This window comes from Macrotis lagotis, chromosome 2 (assembly GCF_037893015.1).
Source record: "Macrotis lagotis isolate mMagLag1 chromosome 2, bilby.v1.9.chrom.fasta, whole genome shotgun sequence".
In the NCBI taxonomy this organism is placed as follows: domain Eukaryota; kingdom Metazoa; phylum Chordata; class Mammalia; order Peramelemorphia; family Peramelidae; genus Macrotis; species Macrotis lagotis.
The window spans coordinates 279,425,200-279,447,330 of record NC_133659.1 but is presented as its reverse complement, the minus strand read 5'-3'; the positions used below and the strand labels follow the sequence as shown (position 1 = coordinate 279,447,330).

Genomic DNA, 22,131 nt, shown 5'->3' with positions numbered 1-22,131 from the left:
GTGTCTGAGGCAGAATTTGAACTCAGGAAGATGAGTTTTCCTGACTCAAGGCCTAGCACTCTATCCATTGTACTAACTAGCTACCCCCAAGCAATTATTGAATGCCTATTAAGTATCCTGTATAATGTTGCCTGTAGGAGATGGAAATAATCCCTGCCCTTAGAGAGCTTAGTTTCTATTGTTGGAAATGAACTTATCTGTTCACTTGCCTATCCCCCCCAAAAAAAATTGGAATCAAATTGTATCCTTCCCTAAATATCCTAGTGAAAAGTCAGAGGTTGGAAGGAAATGGGTCTGAACACAAAGACACCCTGCCATCCTGCCTCTGCCCTCTAAAGAGACTGACTTTTTTGTATGATTGTTTGGGTGTGGGGCTTTTGGAAAGAGCCCAAAAACAAGTAGCTGCTGATTATTCATTTGATTTTTTAAAGAATGATAGGAAAGCAACATCAAAACTTACTGTACTTCTGAAAGTACAGTACTCTGCTGTACTTTTAAAAAACAAAGTGTACTTCACAAAATTTCACAGTCCACATACAATTCTCTTTTAAGTCTTTGTTGCGAATGTTTATTGTTCTTAAGTAATAAGGTTTTTTTTTTAATTTTTCAAATGTTCACTTTTCAAACCGGCTTTAATTTGAAAACTTGGAAAGATTAATTTCATGCCTCCTTGATTCAAGTGTTTCTGATAAGGAAATAGATATATGGTTAGTTACCTCTATGTTTTACCTCAGCTCTTTTCTTCTTTCTTGCCTCAGCTTTAGAATGAAAGGCTTAGACTAGAGAACCTCCAGGCTCTCTTCTAGCTCTTAAAAAAAAACTCTCACAAAAGTAATTCTCTTATCTTCAATTCAATTTCAATATTTATTAGGTACCTTCTTTGTGCAAAGCATTGAGGTGGGCACTGGAAAGAGAGATAGCTAAAATATGACATCTGCCTTCAAAGGACTTACAGCCTGGTATAGGAGCTGAGATATACATAATTAACTATAATACAGAATGGAACTTAAATACAATAGAAGATGAACAATGAAGAATGCTGTATGCATTTTAAGTCCAATGAGAAAATCATGACAGAAAAAGTATTTGCAACTAAAGGAAGGCAGTATTTCAGATATGTCTTAAAAGATTTCAACTGAAAGAAATAGGAAAAAAGACATTTCCAAAGTGATGATATGAGAAGAGACTGACCCACTTTGAGTAACATGGCTTTCTAGTGCTTTTCAAAGACTAAACTTTAGGGATTTTACATAACAGTTGTGGAAATTATGGTTTTTTCTCCTCTTCTATTTAATTAGACTCCATTTCAAGGGACATAAGCCTTGTGATGTCATTGGTCCTTTCTGAGAATGAAGGATAGATAACAACTAGACTACTTTATTTCCCAAAAAGCATCTAATAGCATGCATTATGATAAGTCAATTTAATTCTGATGAAACCTTTTGGTAGAGTGTGGTTCCCCCCTCCCGTCAGTTGGCCATTTTTTCATTCAATAGTTCAACAAGCATTAATTAAGAACCTATTTTGCCCCAAGCACTGTGCTTTCATCTGAATTTTCCAAGTTCTCTTCAGACTAGACATTGTATAAGACACTAACATTGATAAAATAAAAAATACTTTTCCTAATGTAGCTTCTTGCCCAATTTGAATGAAAAAAGAGGGAAGGTAAAGCAGGCATCTTATACTCAAAAAGTCCAATTATAATCATCACCTGCCTAGTATTATAAGAGAGGATTGCTTTCCCCCCCCCTTCACCCAGTACAATTGATGTGATAAAAGAGGTAATAAGAAATTAATGTGCTAACAAAGGATTAACACTTATTGGTCATTTTATGAGATATAAATAGGTCCCTTGAGTGAATTAAAGGGAAATCCATTGACTTAGTAAACAAATTAGACACAACTGGGATTCTTTTAATAGCTAAGCCCTGGGAAGTTCAAGGGGGTCCAGGCTCTTTAGGGAGGAGAGCCCTAAAGGGGAGAAGGAAGGGATTTCTCCCCCCCCTCCATCTCAATTAGTCATGGTGTCTAGCAGCAATTTGACCAAAGGCTAACACGTCATTCAGCAGTCCTAGAAGATCTTGTTCAGTGATTTGGAAGACCTTACATCAGAGTTGAGGGAGCAGAGACACACAGTCTAAATAGACATGGCTACCGAGAAGCAGTTACTTGAGGGGAGGTGGCATCTTGGAGGAATGGGACCCTTGGTAACAGAAAAGAAAGCTGAAAAGAAAGGGGCTTAGACCTTGGGAACCCAATTTAGCAGCTTTCTTGGTAGAGATAATATATATTGATAAGGAGAGTTATGAGAAGAATTTAAGAAGGATTTCCAAAGCAGTTTCACCACTAGTTATAAAATACCTTTGCCATAAATGAATCTTGCTTATGTATTCTTAAAGTTTAATCTTTCTCTTCCCATGGATACTGTGTTGATTTATGGGAGAGTGTGTCCTAAATTTGTGAAGAATATTTTGTAGCTACTATGCCATCTTAGTAAATGACTTTGTTAAGGGTTAATTATATCTATTGGCTGGTTGGTCATGGGAAATATATTGGTGGGGGTGCATGAGATAAAGTGTTAGAAGTGGGCCCCCAAAGGGTTATTTTTCAATATAAATTACCAGCTGCTCTCTTCACTAGTTGAGTACAGTTTTAGGGAAATAACCCAGAGGAGATTCTATAGTAGCTTAATTATAAATATTCATGTGACTCAACTCTGTAATTTTACAAGTCCACTAGGGATCTCCCAAAAACATGCAGCTCAAAATCCAGAGATGAGATGGGAGAATGGGATTTATTTTTTGGGGAAAAAATCTGCTGCAGGGATGGAAGAGAATATTTGTGTTTCTTTGATGTGTATAATATGATGGAGATTGAGGGACCTGCTTAGCTTTAGAGACTTCAAGCTTTGAAGTCTCTTACATTGATTTAAAATTCCAAGAGTTGTTCAATTTGCCCCTTCTCAATGACATGGGAAGAAACTATCTTTCCTACTGGTGTTTCTTAACACTTTCTAGTAAGAAATAAATCTGAAAAAAAATTGGGAAGGAGGAAGCATTTAAGAGATCTAAACACAGCAGCCTTGTAGTGTTTCTCTCTGTTCCTCCCAGATGTATCTGCTTGACATTTAATGGTTGATTGTTTACTTTGTCTCTTACAGATGGAACTCTGTTCATTTTATCCTAGTTTCCAATTGTACTGAGGACTATAATAAATTCTCTTCCCTGGCTTCCAAGAATGCTACTTAATAAAATAAGCTGAATATACAATTCTCTTTCAGCTGCTACTCAATTCAAGTTAGAGCTAGCTTTGTTTTCAGTTGAAGAGCTGTAGGGTCAGATAGAGGACCATAATTCATAATTGATCATCAAAGGGTTTATATGCCTTAATTCTCAGAATTTAGGTATTTTTAAACATCATTGAATTTTTCTATTTCTAAAAAATCTGTTTACAGTTGCTTGTGTTCTCTTCCCTAGCCTCTCACAATATAGTGACGAGAACATGATGGACCCCTATAACCTGGCTATTTGTTTTGGGCCAACACTAATGCCTGTTCCAGAAATACAGGACCAGGTGTCTTGCCAGGCTCATGTGAATGAAATCATCAAAACTATCATCATCCATCATGAGACTATTTTCCCAGATGCTAAAGAGCTAGATGGCCCAGTTTATGAGAAGTGCATGGCTGGAGATGACTACTGGTAAGTAAGAGAAGTCTAAGGGAGGAAAGAACCAGGCAAGGGCCTTGTACCACAATATTTATACTTCTCAAAATAATAGCAATGATAACAGCTACCACTTATATAACACTGTAAAGTTCGCAAAACATTCTACACCAACCCTGAGAAGTAGGTGCCATTATTATTCCCATTTTACAAATGAGAAAATTGAGGCAAGCAATAACGTATAATTTACCCAGGGTTACACAGTAAGTAAGTGTCAGAGGCTGGTTTTGAACTCATCTTCCTAACATTATATTCACTTAACCACCTAGCCACCCAAAAGAATAGAACCCCATAAAATTTAGGAAACAGGTAATTTTAGTAGCACTGAAATGATTATTAGAAACCAGCTTGCAAACTTAAACTTGGGGTTTATCACTTCGTCCTAGAACTTATAAAACATTTTTTTCTCATAGTCAGAATTGGGGGAGGGAAGTTTTTGTACTAATTTATATTATTATATATAATACATAAACATGTAAATATATTCATATAAACACACTGCTATCAAGTGAAGATGATCAGAAATTTCACTCAAATACATCTGATTCTTCTCAAAAGACTAATGCAGTCTTCATTCTCCTCTTTTCATAACCATCAAGTAGTTATGGTTCTACACAATATCATTTATATGAAGCACCTAGAGCTTCTGAAAATAAAGAATTTATACAAGCCTTTTTTTTAACTCTTAACAGTTTTCAGCTCTAAGAAGTAGGAGCCTAACCTGTGATTTTTAAGATAGTAAAATTGAGCTATCAGATTACAAAATTTTAAATTTATGGGTGGGGCTTCCCTTATAGCCATCTAGTTCGACCCTTGCCCTAAATGAATACTCCACTTTAATATCCACCAACTATTCAAGCAACCTCTCAAAGACCACCAACGAAGGAGACACTCACCAGTTGCCAAGGCAGCAAATTGCACTTTAGGAGAAGTCTCATTCTTAGGGAGCCAGATAGAACAAATCTTGGTCCTTCTATGTAATAGCCTTGCAAAAACTGGAACCCTGGCATAAAAATCTTTCTGATTATAAGAAAAATATAATCAACTCTCCATTATCCATACTGCTGAAGGGACAAAATAGTGACAGTTTTCTAAAATAATAACCCTCCACATCCTTTATATTTGACTTTGTGATATTTTATGTGTATATTTGATGTGTTTAGTGTTCAAAAATATGATCATCCTACTGTAACAACTCTATCCATGAGAAACTAGAAAACTATCTGATTCATCTAGACTCCTTGCTCAGAACACTTTGCCATTCCTCATCTTTTTACTAGGAATAAATAGGATCATGTATCAGTGACAGTACCAGGCCAGGTATTAGTAAGATACAAGAGATCCTTATTTTGATTTAGTAGAAATTCTCTTTCATCTTCTTATAATTATATCTAAACAATTATCATAGAAAAATAAGTGATCAATTATTATTTTATTTATATATTTATTGTATTATATTATTAATATTAATATTTTAATGATATAAATAAGTATTATCCTCAAAATACTAATGGTTAATAATGTTAATGTCATATTATTAACAAATTATTTTCAATACTAGTAAAGATTATGAATCAGATAATATACTAATAATAGCAATAAGTAGAGGGAAAGGAATAAGCATTTATATAGTCCTATTATGAGTCAGACCCTATGCCAATCTCTTTTTTTACAAATATCTTATTTTATCCTCACAACAACTCTGCAGAGTCAGTACAGTTATGGAAACTGAGGCAAACAGAAGTTAAGTGACTTAAACTTGCCCAGGATCTCATAACTAGTAAGTGACTGAGTCTGGATTTAAATACAAGTCCTCTTGGCTCCATATCTGGTGTGCTTTATTCCTGAATCACTAGCTATCTGGTCATCATAGATATGCAAATATTTTGTCATAAATAGTTGAAGCAAATGGAAATATTTCAGGAAAACTACTTCTCTCAGTGATTAGGGTTATTTCATGTATATTAAATGGACATACAGGACAGAGAATTGATCGTAACTGGCTATTAGTGTAAAAGGCAGGCAATATTCCAGAGAGCTCTAACTCAATCCTCCTGGGATAGCTTATATAACCCCAGAACTTAACCATGGAAAAATCTAGGTGCTATTTATTGAGAGAACTGGTAGTACAGCATATAAAACACTGGGTCTGGAGTCAGAAACCCTAAATTCAAGTTTGACTTCAGATTCTTGCTAGCTATGTGACTGGGCAAGTCACTTAACCTCTGTTTGCCTCATTTTCCAGAACTGTAAAATGGAAATAATACTAGCATCTACCTCTCAGGGCTGTTTTGAGGAGCAAAGGAGATCATATTTGTCAAAAGCAGGTACCACAATGCCTGGGCATAAATGTTAGTTAGTGTTATTTTCTATTTCCATTTCCTTCTCTGGAAGATGAGAATGATGGTAGCACATTGCTCGTGATGATCAAATAATCTAATGTATGAAATGTATTTTGCAGACTTTTAAAAAATCATATAAACATTAGCTATTATCATATTGTCGTGTGGTACTGATCTTGCTTTCATTACATGGAATAACTCTAACGTCTCCTGAACAATTTTATCAAATAGCCTGTTGACCAAGATTTGTTGGTCTTTTTTAAAGTCAATCCAGTAAATTTTCAACTATTGCCTAAACTAAACTTAGTCCATTATAAAATACCTCACAGTTCAGTTATAACATCTTATCTTTTTTAAAATATATTTTATTTTTCCCACAATTTTTAATATTTTTTATTTCTTGAGTTTTAAATCCATCCTTCCCTTCTTCCTCTTCCCCCTCTCTTGGTACTCTGGGTGGTAACTCACCAGAAAGTCACAGATATCATAGCTCCCTTTTCTACTGATGTTAGCATTATGAATTATGAATGTCCTTGCATTGTGTCCTTTGGTTTAAATTCTCAGTTGTTCATTCCTCATATCTGCTCTCTGTGGTTTCCTAATGATTTCCATTTCTGCTCCACAGTGACAGCCCATATAGTGAGCATGGTACTTTGGAAGAAGTTGATCAGGATGCTGGTACAGAGCCCCACACCAGTGAAGATGGTATGCCTCATCTCACCATGGTGTTAAAATACTGTTCTGTGTGTGTGTGTGTGTGTGTGTGTGTGTGTGTGGTTTAAGTCAGATAAATACACATTTTCATTACAGTGAATCTAATTTGCAGGTTGTCATTGCAAATGACAGACAATGTTCCCTTTCGGTAGAATTGCCTTTTATCCAAGGACCTCAAACCCCCTTATCCCCATCTACTTTCTTTTATCTTGTATTGCTTTATTTTTTTCTCTGGACATTTTGTTTTGGAGCTAGAGACTTCCATAATGGTTTCTTCATTTTCCCCAGGGAAAAAAACATATAATCAAAGCAAATTTAATGCACAGTATCAATATGAATTTCTGTCTGATCTCATAAGCCATTTGTCAGCTATTTTTATTTGTCATATACAAGAGAACTGACCTATAGAGGCCATTGCATTTTAAATGAGCACTTGGACTATACTGGATGAAAGAAAAATGAGAGGGGTGGAGAGAGAGAGAGAGAGAGAGAGAGAGAGAGAGAGAGAGAGAGAGAGAGATGCCTCCCTGAAACTGTGCCAAAACCTAATTAAATAAATTAACAGAAGTATTGAAGGTGTCTTTTCCTGGCCTAAGCATTGTATTTTCCATCCTCTGCAGTGGGATGACTTACAAGAATGGCTTTTGTTGGCAAAAACCAGATCACCCAGGGAAACAGATAACAGATCAGGTAGTGAAAGGACAAATGATACTGAAGCCTTGAAGGGAAAATTTGGTGTATTGGACATCTGGATGAAGTGACAGGAAACATGGGACATGACACCAGGTCCTAGACAGATGGCCAGCTTTGCTAACTTTTCTTCTCCTTGAGACCAAAAAAAAAAAAAAAAAAAAGTTGTCTATTTAGGAAGATGAGGCCACTATCCCTTTTCTTTTATTCATTCAATCAACAGAATCACATCTGAGATCTCCAAAGGGCTATTAGACATTACTCTCATGTGAATATTTTCTTTGCTTGGGATGTCTTGTCAAAGATATGGGGAAATATTAATTGATTGATCTAAAAAAGACCCAGGTTGTTCCTAGAGGAAAACAGGGAGGCCAAAGGGAGAAACTTCTTAATCCTAGCAACTGACTGACCAGAAAATCCAATTTATTATTAATTCACCTGGCTGTTCTTTTAAGACCTAGTTATTTTTTTATAAACTACATTTAGATGAAATAAACAGACCAATCTCTTTTGTTAAAGTTTTCATGGGGGAAGAGATTACTATGGTCTTGAATCAGATGACCCGAATTAAAAACCCAATTGTGCTACTTTGTTCCCCTCTTCTATGACCTTGATCAAATCAATGAATGCCTTTAGGACTCAGTTTCCTCATCTATACAATATTAAGCACTTAATAGATGCCAAGTTGGACTGGATGGCCTTTGAGCTTGCAATTATAAACCATATTACTATAAAATATATCATGTGAAAATATAATAACAGAGGTGTATTTTATAGTTTGAACTATAAATAGGAATTTTTGTGCCTGGAGCAAGGGGGAGTGAGACTTACTCATATATGCTATATGCATCTAAGGAAAGAAAGCCTTGGGATGCTACAAAGTTTCTGTCCTGCTGAAGGCTTATCTACTGTTGTTGCTAGGGAGTTGGGGGAGGGATGTAATGACGAGAGGAAAGATGTGCACCCTGAATGGTATTGTTAGTACCCTCTAAATTTTGGTTCCCTGGGAGACCACCCCACAACTGAAATGACCAAACAACAAAAGTCTCAGCATATAACAGAAATAGAAGCTTAGGAAGTGTTTATAGAAGTAGAATTGAACATTCTGCTTTCAGATCAGCCAGGGTCTTATGCTTATCTAAAAGTTTCAAAGCTGTTTTGGAGCTTTTTTCAGCTCTTTAGATCAGGAATTCTTAAACTGATAACTGTATTGATTTTCCTTGGAAATCCTATGTATTTTATTTTATGCATTTTAAAGCTTTATTCTGAAAAGAGATCTATAGCTTTACCACAGCCTAAGGGGTCCATCACACAAAAAAATGGTTAAGATTGCCTGCTTTAGATGAGGAATTACAATTGCTGTTTTATAGGCACTAATTGGAACTGTGGGCAGGTACAGGGATAAGACTGTTGAAAAGTCATTCATATCAGTAGAAAATAAACAGTACAGTTGATTCTCATCATTTGTAGTAGTTAAGTATATAAAGTTGCCATGAACACTGAATTAGCAAATACAGAACTATTACTCTTAAGGTTAGGCTCCTTGAGTCTCTAGTCACATTTATTTCAGCACATTGAAATCATGGCTGTGTGACCCTTGGCACTGTAACCCAAACCTGAACAAAGCTTGTCTAATATCCATATTTTCTCTGTAATGGAAATCATAGCCTTCTTGCATTTAGGAGCATTAGACAGAACCTCAATATTATATAATCAGGGTCCCATTTTAAACAGTGAAATGTTTTTTTTAGTTGTGTTTTTTTTTTTTTGCAAGGCAATGGGGTTAAGTGGCTTGCCCAAGGCCACAAAAGTTAGGTAATTATTAAGTGTCTGAGGCCAGATTTGAACTCAGGTACTCCTGACTTCAGGGCCAGTGCTCTATCCACTGCTCCACCTAGCCACCCAAACAGTAAAATGTTTAACAAAAAGTACACAAAGTCAAAGAGATGTCACTAAATTAACCATGAAAAAGAAACTTATTTCACTATTGTTTGTAGTATGACAGCTAAAAATAAGAAAGCAGAATATACCCTTGGTCAACTTTAGCCCACATGGATGACTCAGATTCTCCATTTTTTATTTCATGTTTACCAATAAACTTTAGCCAGTAGGCAAATTCACAAATCATCAAATAATGAGATTGACTATAAATAAGAGATAGAAAGAAAAAAATAAATAACTATCTTGAAATCTAAAGATTGTCCATAATCTTTAGGTCATGTGTCAAAGGCAGCATTCCACACCCTGGGAGCCTGGTTTGCTTTGAGACTTCTAGATAAGAATTAAGCCTTGGTTAATCTGACAATTTATCCTACACAACTCAACTAATCTTTTGTCCTTGAATTATATTTCATAGCAATGATAGAACATAAGATATTCTTCCATTCTCACTCTTGTTTTTTTGATGTAGGGTTTTGGGGTCTCATCCTAAGATTTCATCTGTTAGGAGAATTTCTTGTATGAAAACTATCAGAGGAGATGAGTCAGTAAGAGTTTATTATTTGTCCCCTTGTCACCCAACTCACCTGTGGCTCCAAGAAGCTGAAGCCTACACAGAGGCCACACCCATTCGGTCTTTGCAGGTAGGCTAAACAGTAGACCTCAGACCTATCAGTGAATTAGAAGGATGGCTACTCCAATCATCTGATGATTTCCCCCTACAGAATGGGCAGATGAGAACAGTTTGTTTTAATGGACACTAAGGCAGCTAAAGTAGATACTATCAAGTATTTAGAGCCTAGGAAGATATTGAAGATGCCAAGGTCATCTACTGCATTCTGAGTCATAGCCAATTATCTTGACTTTGTCTTTCCCCTAGACTTCAGTGATACAGGAAGAGAGAATGGGGCTGATACCTTTGTGCAACTCTGCCTCACTTAACCCCAATTTATGAGCAAGTTAAGACGTCACCTATGATGTCATTGGAGAGGGGGGCAGCTAGGTGGAGCAGTGGATAGACCATTGGCCCTGGAGTTAGGAAGACCTGAGTTCAAATGTGAATTCAGACACTTAATAATTACCTAGCTGTGTGACTTTTGGCAAGTCACTTAACCCCATTGCCTTGAAAAGAAAACAAAAAACAAAAAAAATGCATTAAAAAAAGGAGAAACAACTATTTATCTACTACTTGCCAGGCATGATTTGTAAGCTTAAATTTTAAAGAGTTGTGTGGAACAGTAAGAAGTTGTGACTTCTCCAAGATCTCCTACCTAATATGAGTCAGAGACACCTGAATCCAGGGTTCCAGGGTTCTATCTACTATACCACACTGATGTTCTAGCACTTGTTCCTAAGTAATCATTAGGAAGTTCATAATGGTGATGTTAAAAAAAATATAAAATATTTTTGCTCATACATAATATGGATTTGTTCTCAGAAACTCAAGAACGTTAGACTAAATACCTGTGTTTCTTTGAAAATTGCCAGGCTTTTGACACATGACCTAAAAATTGTATTCTGGAGCTAAAGGACTCAATTAGTTTAAGTCTTTTTAAAATTATTTGATCAGTGAGGAATTTTAAAACCCTAATCATTCTTCCCTAAGTCATCACCACGAAATATTCTTTAGTTAATAGGCCTTGAAATGAGAACTTTTTTCTTCCTACATTTGAGATCTGTAGATATAATTAAAATAGACCTTAAGATGAGGTATGACTCTATTTTTTTCTAACATATCAGCCTTCCAAGATCATTCATGTACTTCTTCAGACATGGGTTGGAATTTATCAATGGCTAATCAACCTAACTTAAGTTTCCTGACCTAAAAATGATTTCTGGAATTATTCAGTGTCTTCAGAAACTATATTAAAACCTAGTTTTGGTTGCTGGGTTTTTTGCTTTTATTTTTTAATTAACAAGAATTGCTTCCAAGGAAAGCATGAAAGTATTTCTCAGGAAATCTGAGAAAGATGGGTTAAGTTATGCTTTGTGTGTGTGTGTGTGTGTGTGTGTGTGTGTGTGTGTGTGTATTCTTCTAGCAGATTTGGAATTGACCCTCAGTTTTAACAAATTTGGTTTTGATCAATTGCTTGGAAACATCCCTGCAAAAAATCTAACCCCATCCTCACCCCTTTTTGCACTCTTGGATTCTGATTTAAATGTTTGCTTGCCTCCGTAGAAGCAAAAGAAACTATAAATTGAAGGAACCTAAGTATGAAATTGAGTTTTGCAATGAGCCCAATCTCAAAGAACTTTTCTTGGCCCTTTTACTTTTAGGTATGTAGGGTTTGGGGTTTTGGGATAAAATTATAAAAGATCAGAGCTTGGGATTAGTGCAAACTTACATTTCAAATCAAGGCTTTTAGTTTGGGAAACTAGGGATGAGAAAGTCATGGATTAGTGTTAATAGTGATAGAAAAAATAAATTTTGCATATGCTATTAAAGCCCAAGTATCAGGGAGTAGGTAAGTGACACAGTGAATAGAGCACCAGCCCTGGAGTCAGGAGGACTTCAGTTCAAATGTGACCTCAGATAATTAATAATTACCTAGCTTTATGACCTTGGGCAAGTCATTAACCCATTGTTTTGCAATAAATAAATAGTCTTAAGTATCAGTTTTAGCCCGTAAAAGTTTGTAAAGAAACTGAATAGAGTTAAGTTTCATTTAATGTGGATACTTTTTTATAACTTTGGTTTGTAATCTAACAGATTATGAACTACTGCCTTGTGTTCTTGAGTTCTTGTGTTCTTTTTTCCATTTGATAAATATTATCAACACATTGCAATGAAATCCTAACTAGTCAATCTTTGTCAACCTGATATTATAGCAACCATGAAGGATATTGCATTTCAGCAAAAGCCTTGATATATCTCACTGCAAATTTCAGAATATTGTTTTATTATGCTTTCATTATAACCTTAGAAGCAGGCTGCGGAAATGAAAAATCTTAGATTTAATGTTGCTTTGCCTGCATATCCAACACCAGTTCTGGTTAACAATCAGTATTTTCTACTGACTTGGTGATTTTTTTTTTATTGACTGAATGTTTTCTTGTCTGGATAATAAATGACTAATTATCAAATCTATTTATTTCTGATTTCTCCCTACCCAAGCTCTATCTTTACAACAGTGTTCAATTTATTTGCAGACATTGACAGAGTGCTAAATAAAATTATGTAGTTTTCTCACTTTGTTTTAGGTCAAATAGATGCTGGTGCCAAGGTCAGGGTCAAGATTTGGAAAGATTGAATCAATGAGGCAAGAAAAATAAATTTAAAAATAAATAAATAAAAGAGTGACAAAATATAAACAAACACTAAACATAGTGATAGATGCAGCTCTATCCCCAGGTCAATCACAAACCAAACCAGAATGAAAAGTTCATTTGATCCAAAGAGGTATATAGAATTTGATCAAAAGTGGGCCTTAATGTATTTAAGCCTAATCCCCAAAACTAAGGAATGTGTGTGTGTGTGTGTGTGTGTGTGTGTGTGTGTGTGTGTGTTGGGTGATTTCAGTAATATCTGACTCTTCATGACCCATCTTGACAAAGATATTGGAATGGTTTGTCATTTCCAGTCCAGGTAGTGTCAGAGGCCACATTTGAACTCACAAAAATGAGTCTTCCTGACCCCAGACCCAACATTATACATTATATCCACTATGCCAAGAAATGCACATACACACCATTAAATCACCTAGGATCTGTGGGACCAGTACCTGAGAAGAAAGAATGATGCCTAACATGCCTCCCAAATTAAGCAAGAAAATATTTGTGCCAGTTTCTTAGATAGACACTTATGTAATAATATTAGATAACTGTATTGTACTTTATATTTTCAAAATACTTTAAAAAGATTAAACTTCATTCAATAATTCATTGAACAAACATTTTATCAACTATTTGCCAGTGTGTGACATCACTGTGTTGGGTATCGGAAAGAACTAAAATTTAGATGAGCTTCTTGCATTTAACTAATAAATAAATTCCTCCTTCCATGAAATTGCCATTATTCCCATTGTACAGATGGGAAGACTTAAGAAGTTTTCACTACAATTAGAACCTATTACTTCTAATCTTATTATGTCATTACTCTGAATCTTCTTTTGTGAGCCTAATTCTTTTCCCTCTTTAAGCATGGGTGGTGGTTATTTAAGCTTTCTCTCATTTGTGTATTCAACTGACCAACTTTTATTATTCTGCAAGAAATTATAGTAAAGATTGGTAACTGGGGCAGCTAGGTGGCACAGTGGATAGAGCACTGGGCCTGGAGTCAGGAGTACCTAAGTTCAAATCTAACCTCAGACACTTAATAATTACCTAGCTGTGTGGCCTTGGGCAAGCCACTTAACTCCATTTGCCTTGCAAAAACCTAAAAAACAAAAAACAAAAAACAAAAACAAGATTGGTAACATAAAAAAAGAAAAAGAAAAATAGATGATACAGGCCTGCAAATGTAGAATTTACCATCAAATGGAAGGAAAGTCAACAATGTACTATGCATAAATAATTAATTCAGAGGAGAGCAAGTAAGTTCAAGGGAAGCAATACCAGCCAAGTTCTCTGAAAATTGTAGAGGAGAAATCACTTTCACCAGGAAAAATGGGCACGGGCAAGGAGGACTTTAATGAAGAGATAGCACCTGAGTTCACATAGAGATAGAAATGGAGGCAGGGAATTCTAAACATGGGATTCAGAATAAACAATGATCTAAAGACAGAAGATGGCAGAACTAGAATAAAGAATCAAAAGAAGTTAATTAGAGTAAAAAGAAAGAGTATATAAAGAATAGCTTATGAAAAGTGTATTTTAAAAAAAGGTTTTAGCCATATTGGTAAGCCAGGATTAATTTATATATTATCTAACAGGCAATAAAGAGCCACCTTGTTTTATTTTTTAATAGTTGTAATATGATCCTAATAGTTCCTTAAGTGTGAAAGGTGCATTTGAATGGAAGAAATGAGTTCAGTCTTGAGGGCTTTTTTGATCATAGAATTTAAATGAAAAAAAGGCTAAACAATTAAATTTCAAATAAATAATTTGAAATTCACATTTTGAATGTGATTATTGGAGAGGAATCCAAATAGATCTACTCTCCATGAGTCAAAGTTATTACTGCTGTTTATTATTTGCTAAAATACTATGTGCTGAACATTGAAACCTCAACATGTGAACAGGCAGACTATATACCATTTCCTAAAGTTATTTTAACAAATTGTTTTTAATACCTGAATGGATCTATGATTTCCTTGATGGACTCAAGTGAAACCCCTCCCTCCAAAGTCACCAGTCGCCAAATCCAAATACCTTTTTTTCAGTCCTCATTCTTCTTGACCTCTCTCTATCATTTGACACTATTGATAAATGACTTTTTTTTGGCTGCTCTCCACCCTAAATATCCCTGACACTGCTCTCTCAATAATTTTCTTCCTTCTTGACTGCTCCTTCTCAGCCTCCATGGATGCATCACCATCTACATCTATACCCTAACAATGGGTGTACTCTGGGAATCTGTACTTGGCTCTCTGTGATATGATTAGTTCCCAGGGATTAGTTAGAATCTCTCTGCAGATAATACCCACAACTGCACATCCAGCCCTTAGTCTCCTGTGAATTCTGCTTACTTATTTTGCAAATTTTAAACTAGACATCTTCTGGGCATCTTGAACTTAGTAAATGTAACTCATCTACACTCTTCCTCCTTGCTTTAATATCAAACTCACTCCTCTTTCAAATTTCCCTATCTCTTACAAGGTCACCACCATCTAGTCACCCATGTTCTCAACCTTAGCATGGTCTTCAACTCTTCTTTCTTCAACTTTCTATCACCTCACATATCTTTTTAGTTGTCAAATCTTATTTCCTCATCTCTCAAATCTGTCTTCTCTCTACCCATACTATGTTCATTATAGCTCAAGGCCTCATCACTTCTTGTCTCAATCATTGCTTCCTAGGTGGAACAGTGAATGGTGCTGACCTTAGATTCAAGACAACCCATGTTCAAATCTGGCTTCCAACATTTACTAGCTATGTGACCCTGGACAAGTCATTTAATCCAATTGCCTTAAAAAAAATTTGTTGGTACAATCTAGTGCCTTGCTATTTCTCACTTGTACTTTCTATCCAGACAATGCCCTCTTCTGATTGTACCTTCCCTAAATGTCTCTTATGCTGGAGTCAGAAAAACCTGGGTTCAAGATCTGAATCTGACCCTTACTAACACTGTGACTATAAATAATTAAAAATCTGTTAGTATCCCCACTTGGGTTTTAAGTTAAAGATAGATTTCTAATCTGCATTTGTAGATAGTTTCCTCATCAGGATGTTCTCTAAACTAATGAACCCCATCCCCCCCAAAAATCCTTTATATATAGAGGTGCTTTACCACTACCGTATTTTTTCCATTGATTTTGGGTCCTCTGCAGTCAACCAATAAACATTTTTATTTCCATTATTATGAATGAGGCACTGTAGTAATTCCTGGGGTGGGGGGAATCAAAAGAGAGAAAAGACAGTCCCTGCTTACAATCAAGAAACTTACAATCTGATGGGGAAGACAATATGCAAACAAATAAACTCTAAATAACATAACTAGACAATACCTAACCAGAAGAAGACATTGGCATTCGAATGAAAGGGTCTGGGGAAGCCTTCCTATTGAAAGAAGGTCTTTAGTTGAGACTTAAAGGAAACCAAGAAGGTAAGTAGTTGGAATGAATTGAGGAGGGAGAAATTTCCAAGCATGTCAAACAGCTAGAGACAATGCTCAGAGCTTCAAGATAAGAGTGTCTTGTTCATGGAACATCCAGGAGACCAGTGTCATTGAATGGAAGATTCTTCAGAGATTATTGCATTCCATGATTCATGACCAAAAGTCTTCACCAAAAGAACATGTGTGTGTGTGTGTGTGTACTTGTCCATGTGTTCAAATTTTTAGATCAGAGATTTAGAACTAGAAGAGACCTTTGAGAGTATCTGATCCAATCCCCTCATTTTATAAATGAGGAAACTGAATTAGAGAAAGATTAAGTATGCTTTGCACATATAACTATTAAGCCTACCTGACAGGCTATTAAGTTTTGCTTTCAGTAAGAAGATTGCATTGTACACCAAAAAACAATCATAACTAGGTTAACAGATTTTCTTTTTCCTGACTCTTGATCAATAAACTCTTTGTTCATATAAAAATGAAAACTTATTCCAGGTGTTTCTTCTGAATGATCTGAGCTTCCAAAGCCAAATTTCTAATATGGTACCCAAAAATGCTTCTGTCATTTATGGAGTAGAGAATTAAAGGAGTATGTGGATACTTAAAGATACCTTTCAGACATTTTCTAATAGCTTCCTTAGCCCACTATCTCTTACTCCTTTTTTTTAATATGGCTTCCTTACAGAATGTGAACCCATTGAGGCGATAGCCAAGTTTGACTATGTTGGGAGGTCTGCTCGAGAACTGTCCTTCAAGAAGGGAGCCTCTCTGCTTTTATACCACCGAGCATCTGAGGACTGGTGGGAAGGAAGGCACAATGGAATTGATGGCCTAGTACCTCATCAGTACATTGTGGTACAAGATATGTAAGTATTAGCCAGTTTTACCAGTAACTCCTAAAGGTCCCATATCTGAACACTAGGTAATATATTGAGGAGCATTAGGACATTCCTTCTCAAGTAGAATTGAGATCCTACCCACCCTCTTGAGATTCCCTCAAGGATCTCATGAAAGAGTTCTGAAGAGACTGCTAGAGTTCATTAGTACTTCCTACCCCTTGTCCCTGGGTTGACAATATAAGGACTACTCTCTTCTCTTCCCTGACAACTTTCACTCAATGCCCCCTTCTTTGTACTCCATGAATCCTCTGAATTTGGTGAGTAGATTGAGGATTATGGGGAAATTGTTGAAGTTTCATATTCCCAAGAACATACATGATGAGAATCTCTTAATAGATGAGACAACCTCAAATCACTCCAAAAGCAGGGATATTGGGTCTACTGCACAGAGTTAAGTGGAAGAAGCCAGTGGAGAGACCTATGCTGTTTTTTTAAGTAGTTTTATTTTCTAACTACATGTAAAGATAACTTTCAACAATCATTTTGGTAAGGTTTTGAGTTCTACATTTTTCTCCCGCCCTCTCTTCTCTCCCCCCTCCCCTTGACATATAGGTTATACTTGTACAACTCTGTTAAGCATATCTCCATATTAAATCTGGTGTGAAAGAAGAATCAGAGCAAAAAGGAAAAAAAACATGAGAGAGGGAAAAAAATCTATAAAAATATAAAACAAATTGAAAATAGTAAGCTTCAGTCTGCATTCAGATTCCAAAGTTCTCTGGATGTGGATATTTTCCATCACAAACCAAAAGGCTATACTCTTAAAAAAAAATACTCACATCTATTTCCTAATCATCAGTCAATAAGCATTTATTTAGTGTCTACTACGTGTCAATAATATCAAAATCTAACATTTTGTCAAATCAAGTCTGCAATGATTTAGTACTTACCATAGTCAGGCATCTTACTAAGCAACAAGGGTCCAATGTAAAAGAAAAAGGATAGCCTCAGCCTTCAAGCAGCTTTCTAATGGGAGAAACCAAATATAAACACCTGTCCATCCAGAATAATGTACATAGAGCTGATTATTAGTATTTAATCTACTAATTAGTAATTAAATTTATTTAGCATTAAATAAAATTTAATTTTACTATTTAAAGATTCATATTCAAAGCTTTACACTCTATGTATTACTTCTCTATATACTATACATATATATGTATTATTTCATTTGATCCTCCCAATGACTCTAAAAAGTAGGTTCTACAGGTATTATTTTTCCCACTTTACAGAGGAGGAAACAGACTCAAGTGATTTGCTCATAGTCACAAATCTGTTATAAATATCAGAGGCAAGTTCAAAACTCATGTATCTCCTGACTTCAACATTCATTCCAATGCCCATGTCACTGCCTTCTCCTTTATAACATTTTTGTTGACAAAGATACAGCTTAGAAAAACCACATTCAGACCATAAAGGAGACAACAGAACTCTAAGAAATTTGGGAATAGCAGACCTCTACCCCACCCCACCCCCAACAACCCCAGATCTCTGAGCCAGTCATCACTCAAGGAAGAAATCTTGGTACATTATTGTTCTATTAGAAACCAGGAGGGATGGGAATTCAGAGAAGCCTGGAAAAATGTGCATGAACTGTTGCTGAGCAAGATGAGCAGAACCAGAAGAACATTGTACACCCTAACAGCAACATAGGGTTGATGATCAATCTTGATGAATTTGCTCATTTCATCAGTGCAACAATCAGGAACTATTTTAGGGTATCTGCAATGGAGAATACCATCTGTATCCAAAGAAAGAATTGTAGAGTTTAAACCAAGATCAAAGACAATTATCTTTAATTTTATTAAAAAAGGTATCTTATGATGTAATTTTGCTATCTTTTATATTTTATTTTTTCCTTAATGATATGATTTCTCTTTCAACACATTCAATTTTGATCAATCTATAGCATGGAAACAATGTAAAGACTATCAGACTGCCTTCTGTGGGGGGGTGGGGGGAGGGAAGCAAGATTGGGGAAAATTTATAAAATTCTAAAAACAATTTAAAAAATGTTAATATTATATAATAAAAAAAGAAGAAGAATTCTAGGCATGGCATCATTCCCCAGATAACCAGTCCTCTTTGTGGAGCTAAAACACAATGATGCTTCTGCAGGTACTGATTCCTAAGGAACCACGGCTAGTAAAGATCCAAAGAAGAAGTTCTTGCCACTGAACTCTTTTCGGCTGTCCAGTATTCAACATATAAGAAACATGATTTTTATAAAAGACATTTAAAAAGACACATAATTGTTTGCTTCTCTGCTACACCGTGTACTAGGCTCCATGGATCTTCTTTCTCTAGCTGGCAGCTGAAACCTTCCATACATATTGTCTCTCTGATTAGGATTTGAAGTCCTTGAGAGCAGACTATCTTTTCTATTTATATCCACAGAGCTTAGCACAATGCTTAGCACACCCAGAAAGAGTTTAATAAAAGCTTTTTCATTCATGCATATAAAAATAGACTTCATTTAGTGTGAGTTACATCTCTATGGGCTGAAAATTGAAGTATTCAGTTATAAATTAAAGTCTTATACCTTTCCTTTCATCCTAAGTCCTCATGTCCAGACCTTTCAGGCAACAAGTTTCATGTTTTTGCTCTTTATTGGCAGGGATGATACCTTTTCTGATACACTGAGCCAAAAAGCAGACAGTGAAGCCAGCAGTGGGCCTGTAACTGAAGATAAGTCTTCATCCAAGGATATGAACTCCCCAACTGACCGTCATCCTGATGTTTATTTAGCCAGGTAGGCTTGACCTGGTAATCGAGCCCTTTTATATCAACCACCCACAGGACATAGAATTGAAGGATTCAGAGCCAGAAGGGATCTTAGAGGTCATCTAATCCTCATTAGATTGGAACTGAGGTCCAGGGAGAGGTTGACTTACCTAAAATCATACAAGTCAGTAAATGGCAGAGCTGGATCCCAAGTCCGCTTAACGATATCCAACCTTCCTTCCGCTGTACCACACCAAGGAATCAGAATGGTTTTGATTGCATGTTACCCAGCATGTCCAGTTTTTCATTGTTCTCTACATTTTTTTTAGACAAAGAAAAAGGGCTGAACCACCCCTTCCTTCAAGGCGTCCTGGCAGGACCAGTGATGGCCACTGCCCTATCCACCCACCACATTCACTTTCCAACTCCTCAGTTGACCTCGGGTCCCCAAGCCTGTCCAGTCACTGCAGCCCTCGAGCCCTGTTGCAGAACCGTAGTCTCAACAATGATAGCCCTGAGAGAAGACGTAGGCCTGGTCATGGAAGTCTGACAAATATTAGTAGGCATGACTCTCTGAAGAAGATCGACAGCCCTCCTATTCGGAGATCAACATCATCAGGCCAGTATACAGGCTTCAATGACCACAAACCTCTGGACCCAGAGACAATCGCTCAGGTAGGATACTGTGGTTTGCATTTCTTCTGTTTTGTTTTCTATTTACAGAATTATCCTAACAGGTGTAGAAAGTTTAAAAAAAAAAGACTTCTTTGAATATAAAGAAGAGGCTTCCATTACCTTCTCTAAGTCCTAGTAAAAAGCCAGGGAATCAATGAATGATTTAGTATGTACCCAGCATAGCATAAGAGATGGTGAAGAAGACACAGACTGAAGATCATAAAAATGTATGAAATGGGAAATTCAAACATATTTTCACTTGCTTACAGAAATAAGTGACTGTGATGAAGGTAGAACAATTTATAACCTACATTTGATTGCTTACCATCTCAGGGAAAGGGAGGGAAGGATAGAATTAGGAACTTAAAACATTTTTTTAAAATATTAAAAAATTGTTCTAACACAAAATTGAGAGGAAATAACATAATATTTTTTAAAAAGAAAAATACCAAGAGTCATCCAAGTGTAAACTCAACCCTAATAAATTCTTTAGCCTGTCTTTTGTTTTTTGTCCTTTACCCATGACACAGACAGGTAAACATGAATACTCTTTTGTAACATAAAAAAATTGCTTACTCCCATGTGATAATGTATATTATTAGTCTCCATTGTTTGAGAAAATACATAATGACAAGAAACCACATCAATTCAGGAATGGTTTTAAGTAAATTTGAATACTGTTCATCATAATAGCACCTACATAGCTTGAAAAGTAATCATGTTAATTTTTTCTTTCAAACTGTTTCTTCTTTCACAACATGATAAATATGGAAATAAGTTTAATGGGATTGCAGATATATAACCTATATCAAGCTCCTTAGCATCTTAGGGAAGAGGGAGGAAAGAGGAAGGGAGAAAATTTGGAATTCAAAATTTTATTTAAAAAAGGTGTTAAAAAGTATCTTCCTATAAAATTAGAAAAAAGTACTATTTTAAAAAGAGAAAAGTAATTTTATAAATTTATATGTGTATGTGTATACTTCCCACATTGCTTATTAAGTCAAGATAAAATACTAAATAAGACAGATCAAGAAGACAATGATCCAGTGAGCAGATGGTTTCACAGACACCCTTACGAAAGCTCTGTAATTGCCTGGGTTCTTTTGCCTGCAGGTAAGAACCACTGACATAGATCATTAGGAAAAATATTTGTAATCAGTTCAAGGAAAGATTATCCAGGTGATGCTAAGCATGGTTTATAGGCTTATTGTTATGATCATCCTAAAGATCTGTCATTTATCACAAACATGAGAACTGAGTAAAGAGAAATGATAGGACATGAAGGGGAAATGAAAGAATGAAAAATGGTGGAGCACTAAAGTTAGATTATTTTCAATTAAAAAAAAAACTCAAGGAATCTCACACCAATGTACTTGACTCTTAAGCTATTTTCTTGTTGCTGTCGTTTTAGTTTCTGTGCAGGACCCAGAGAATCTTGGAAAGTGAATTATACTGTAGAACAATACTGAAAAGTTTAAACTGATTTTAAATAACCCAGACATATTTACAGAGCCCTTCAAGGCATACCTTAAGATTAAAATCAATAATAGTTGAATATAGCTGATATTTAATGTTTTTGATAAACCCATGAAATTGCTATTTCTCTTAAGCACAAAAACCTGATTTGAGGCTGCAAGGAGGCAGGGAATGAAGAGAGAACAGTAAACTTTTGGGTCTGAATTCAGATTTTCCTTGCATCTTGCCTTGAGCAA

General features: G+C 35.8%; 1 protein-coding gene across 2 annotated transcripts in view; it reads left to right on the top strand.

Moving 5' to 3' along the window:
* SRGAP1 (SLIT-ROBO Rho GTPase activating protein 1) overlaps positions 1-22,131 on the top strand; it is a 325,104-nt gene that overhangs the window by 295,101 nt on the left and 7,872 nt on the right. For both annotated transcript variants that reach the window (XM_074226225.1, XM_074226224.1), the window contains exons 17-21: positions 3,477-3,701; positions 6,693-6,772; positions 16,807-16,987; positions 19,638-19,772; positions 20,074-20,419. In XM_074226225.1, the coding sequence (XP_074082326.1) occupies positions 3,477-3,701; positions 6,693-6,772; positions 16,807-16,987; positions 19,638-19,772; positions 20,074-20,419 (967 nt within the window). The remainder of the gene's footprint in view (positions 1-3,476; positions 3,702-6,692; positions 6,773-16,806; positions 16,988-19,637; positions 19,773-20,073; positions 20,420-22,131) is intronic.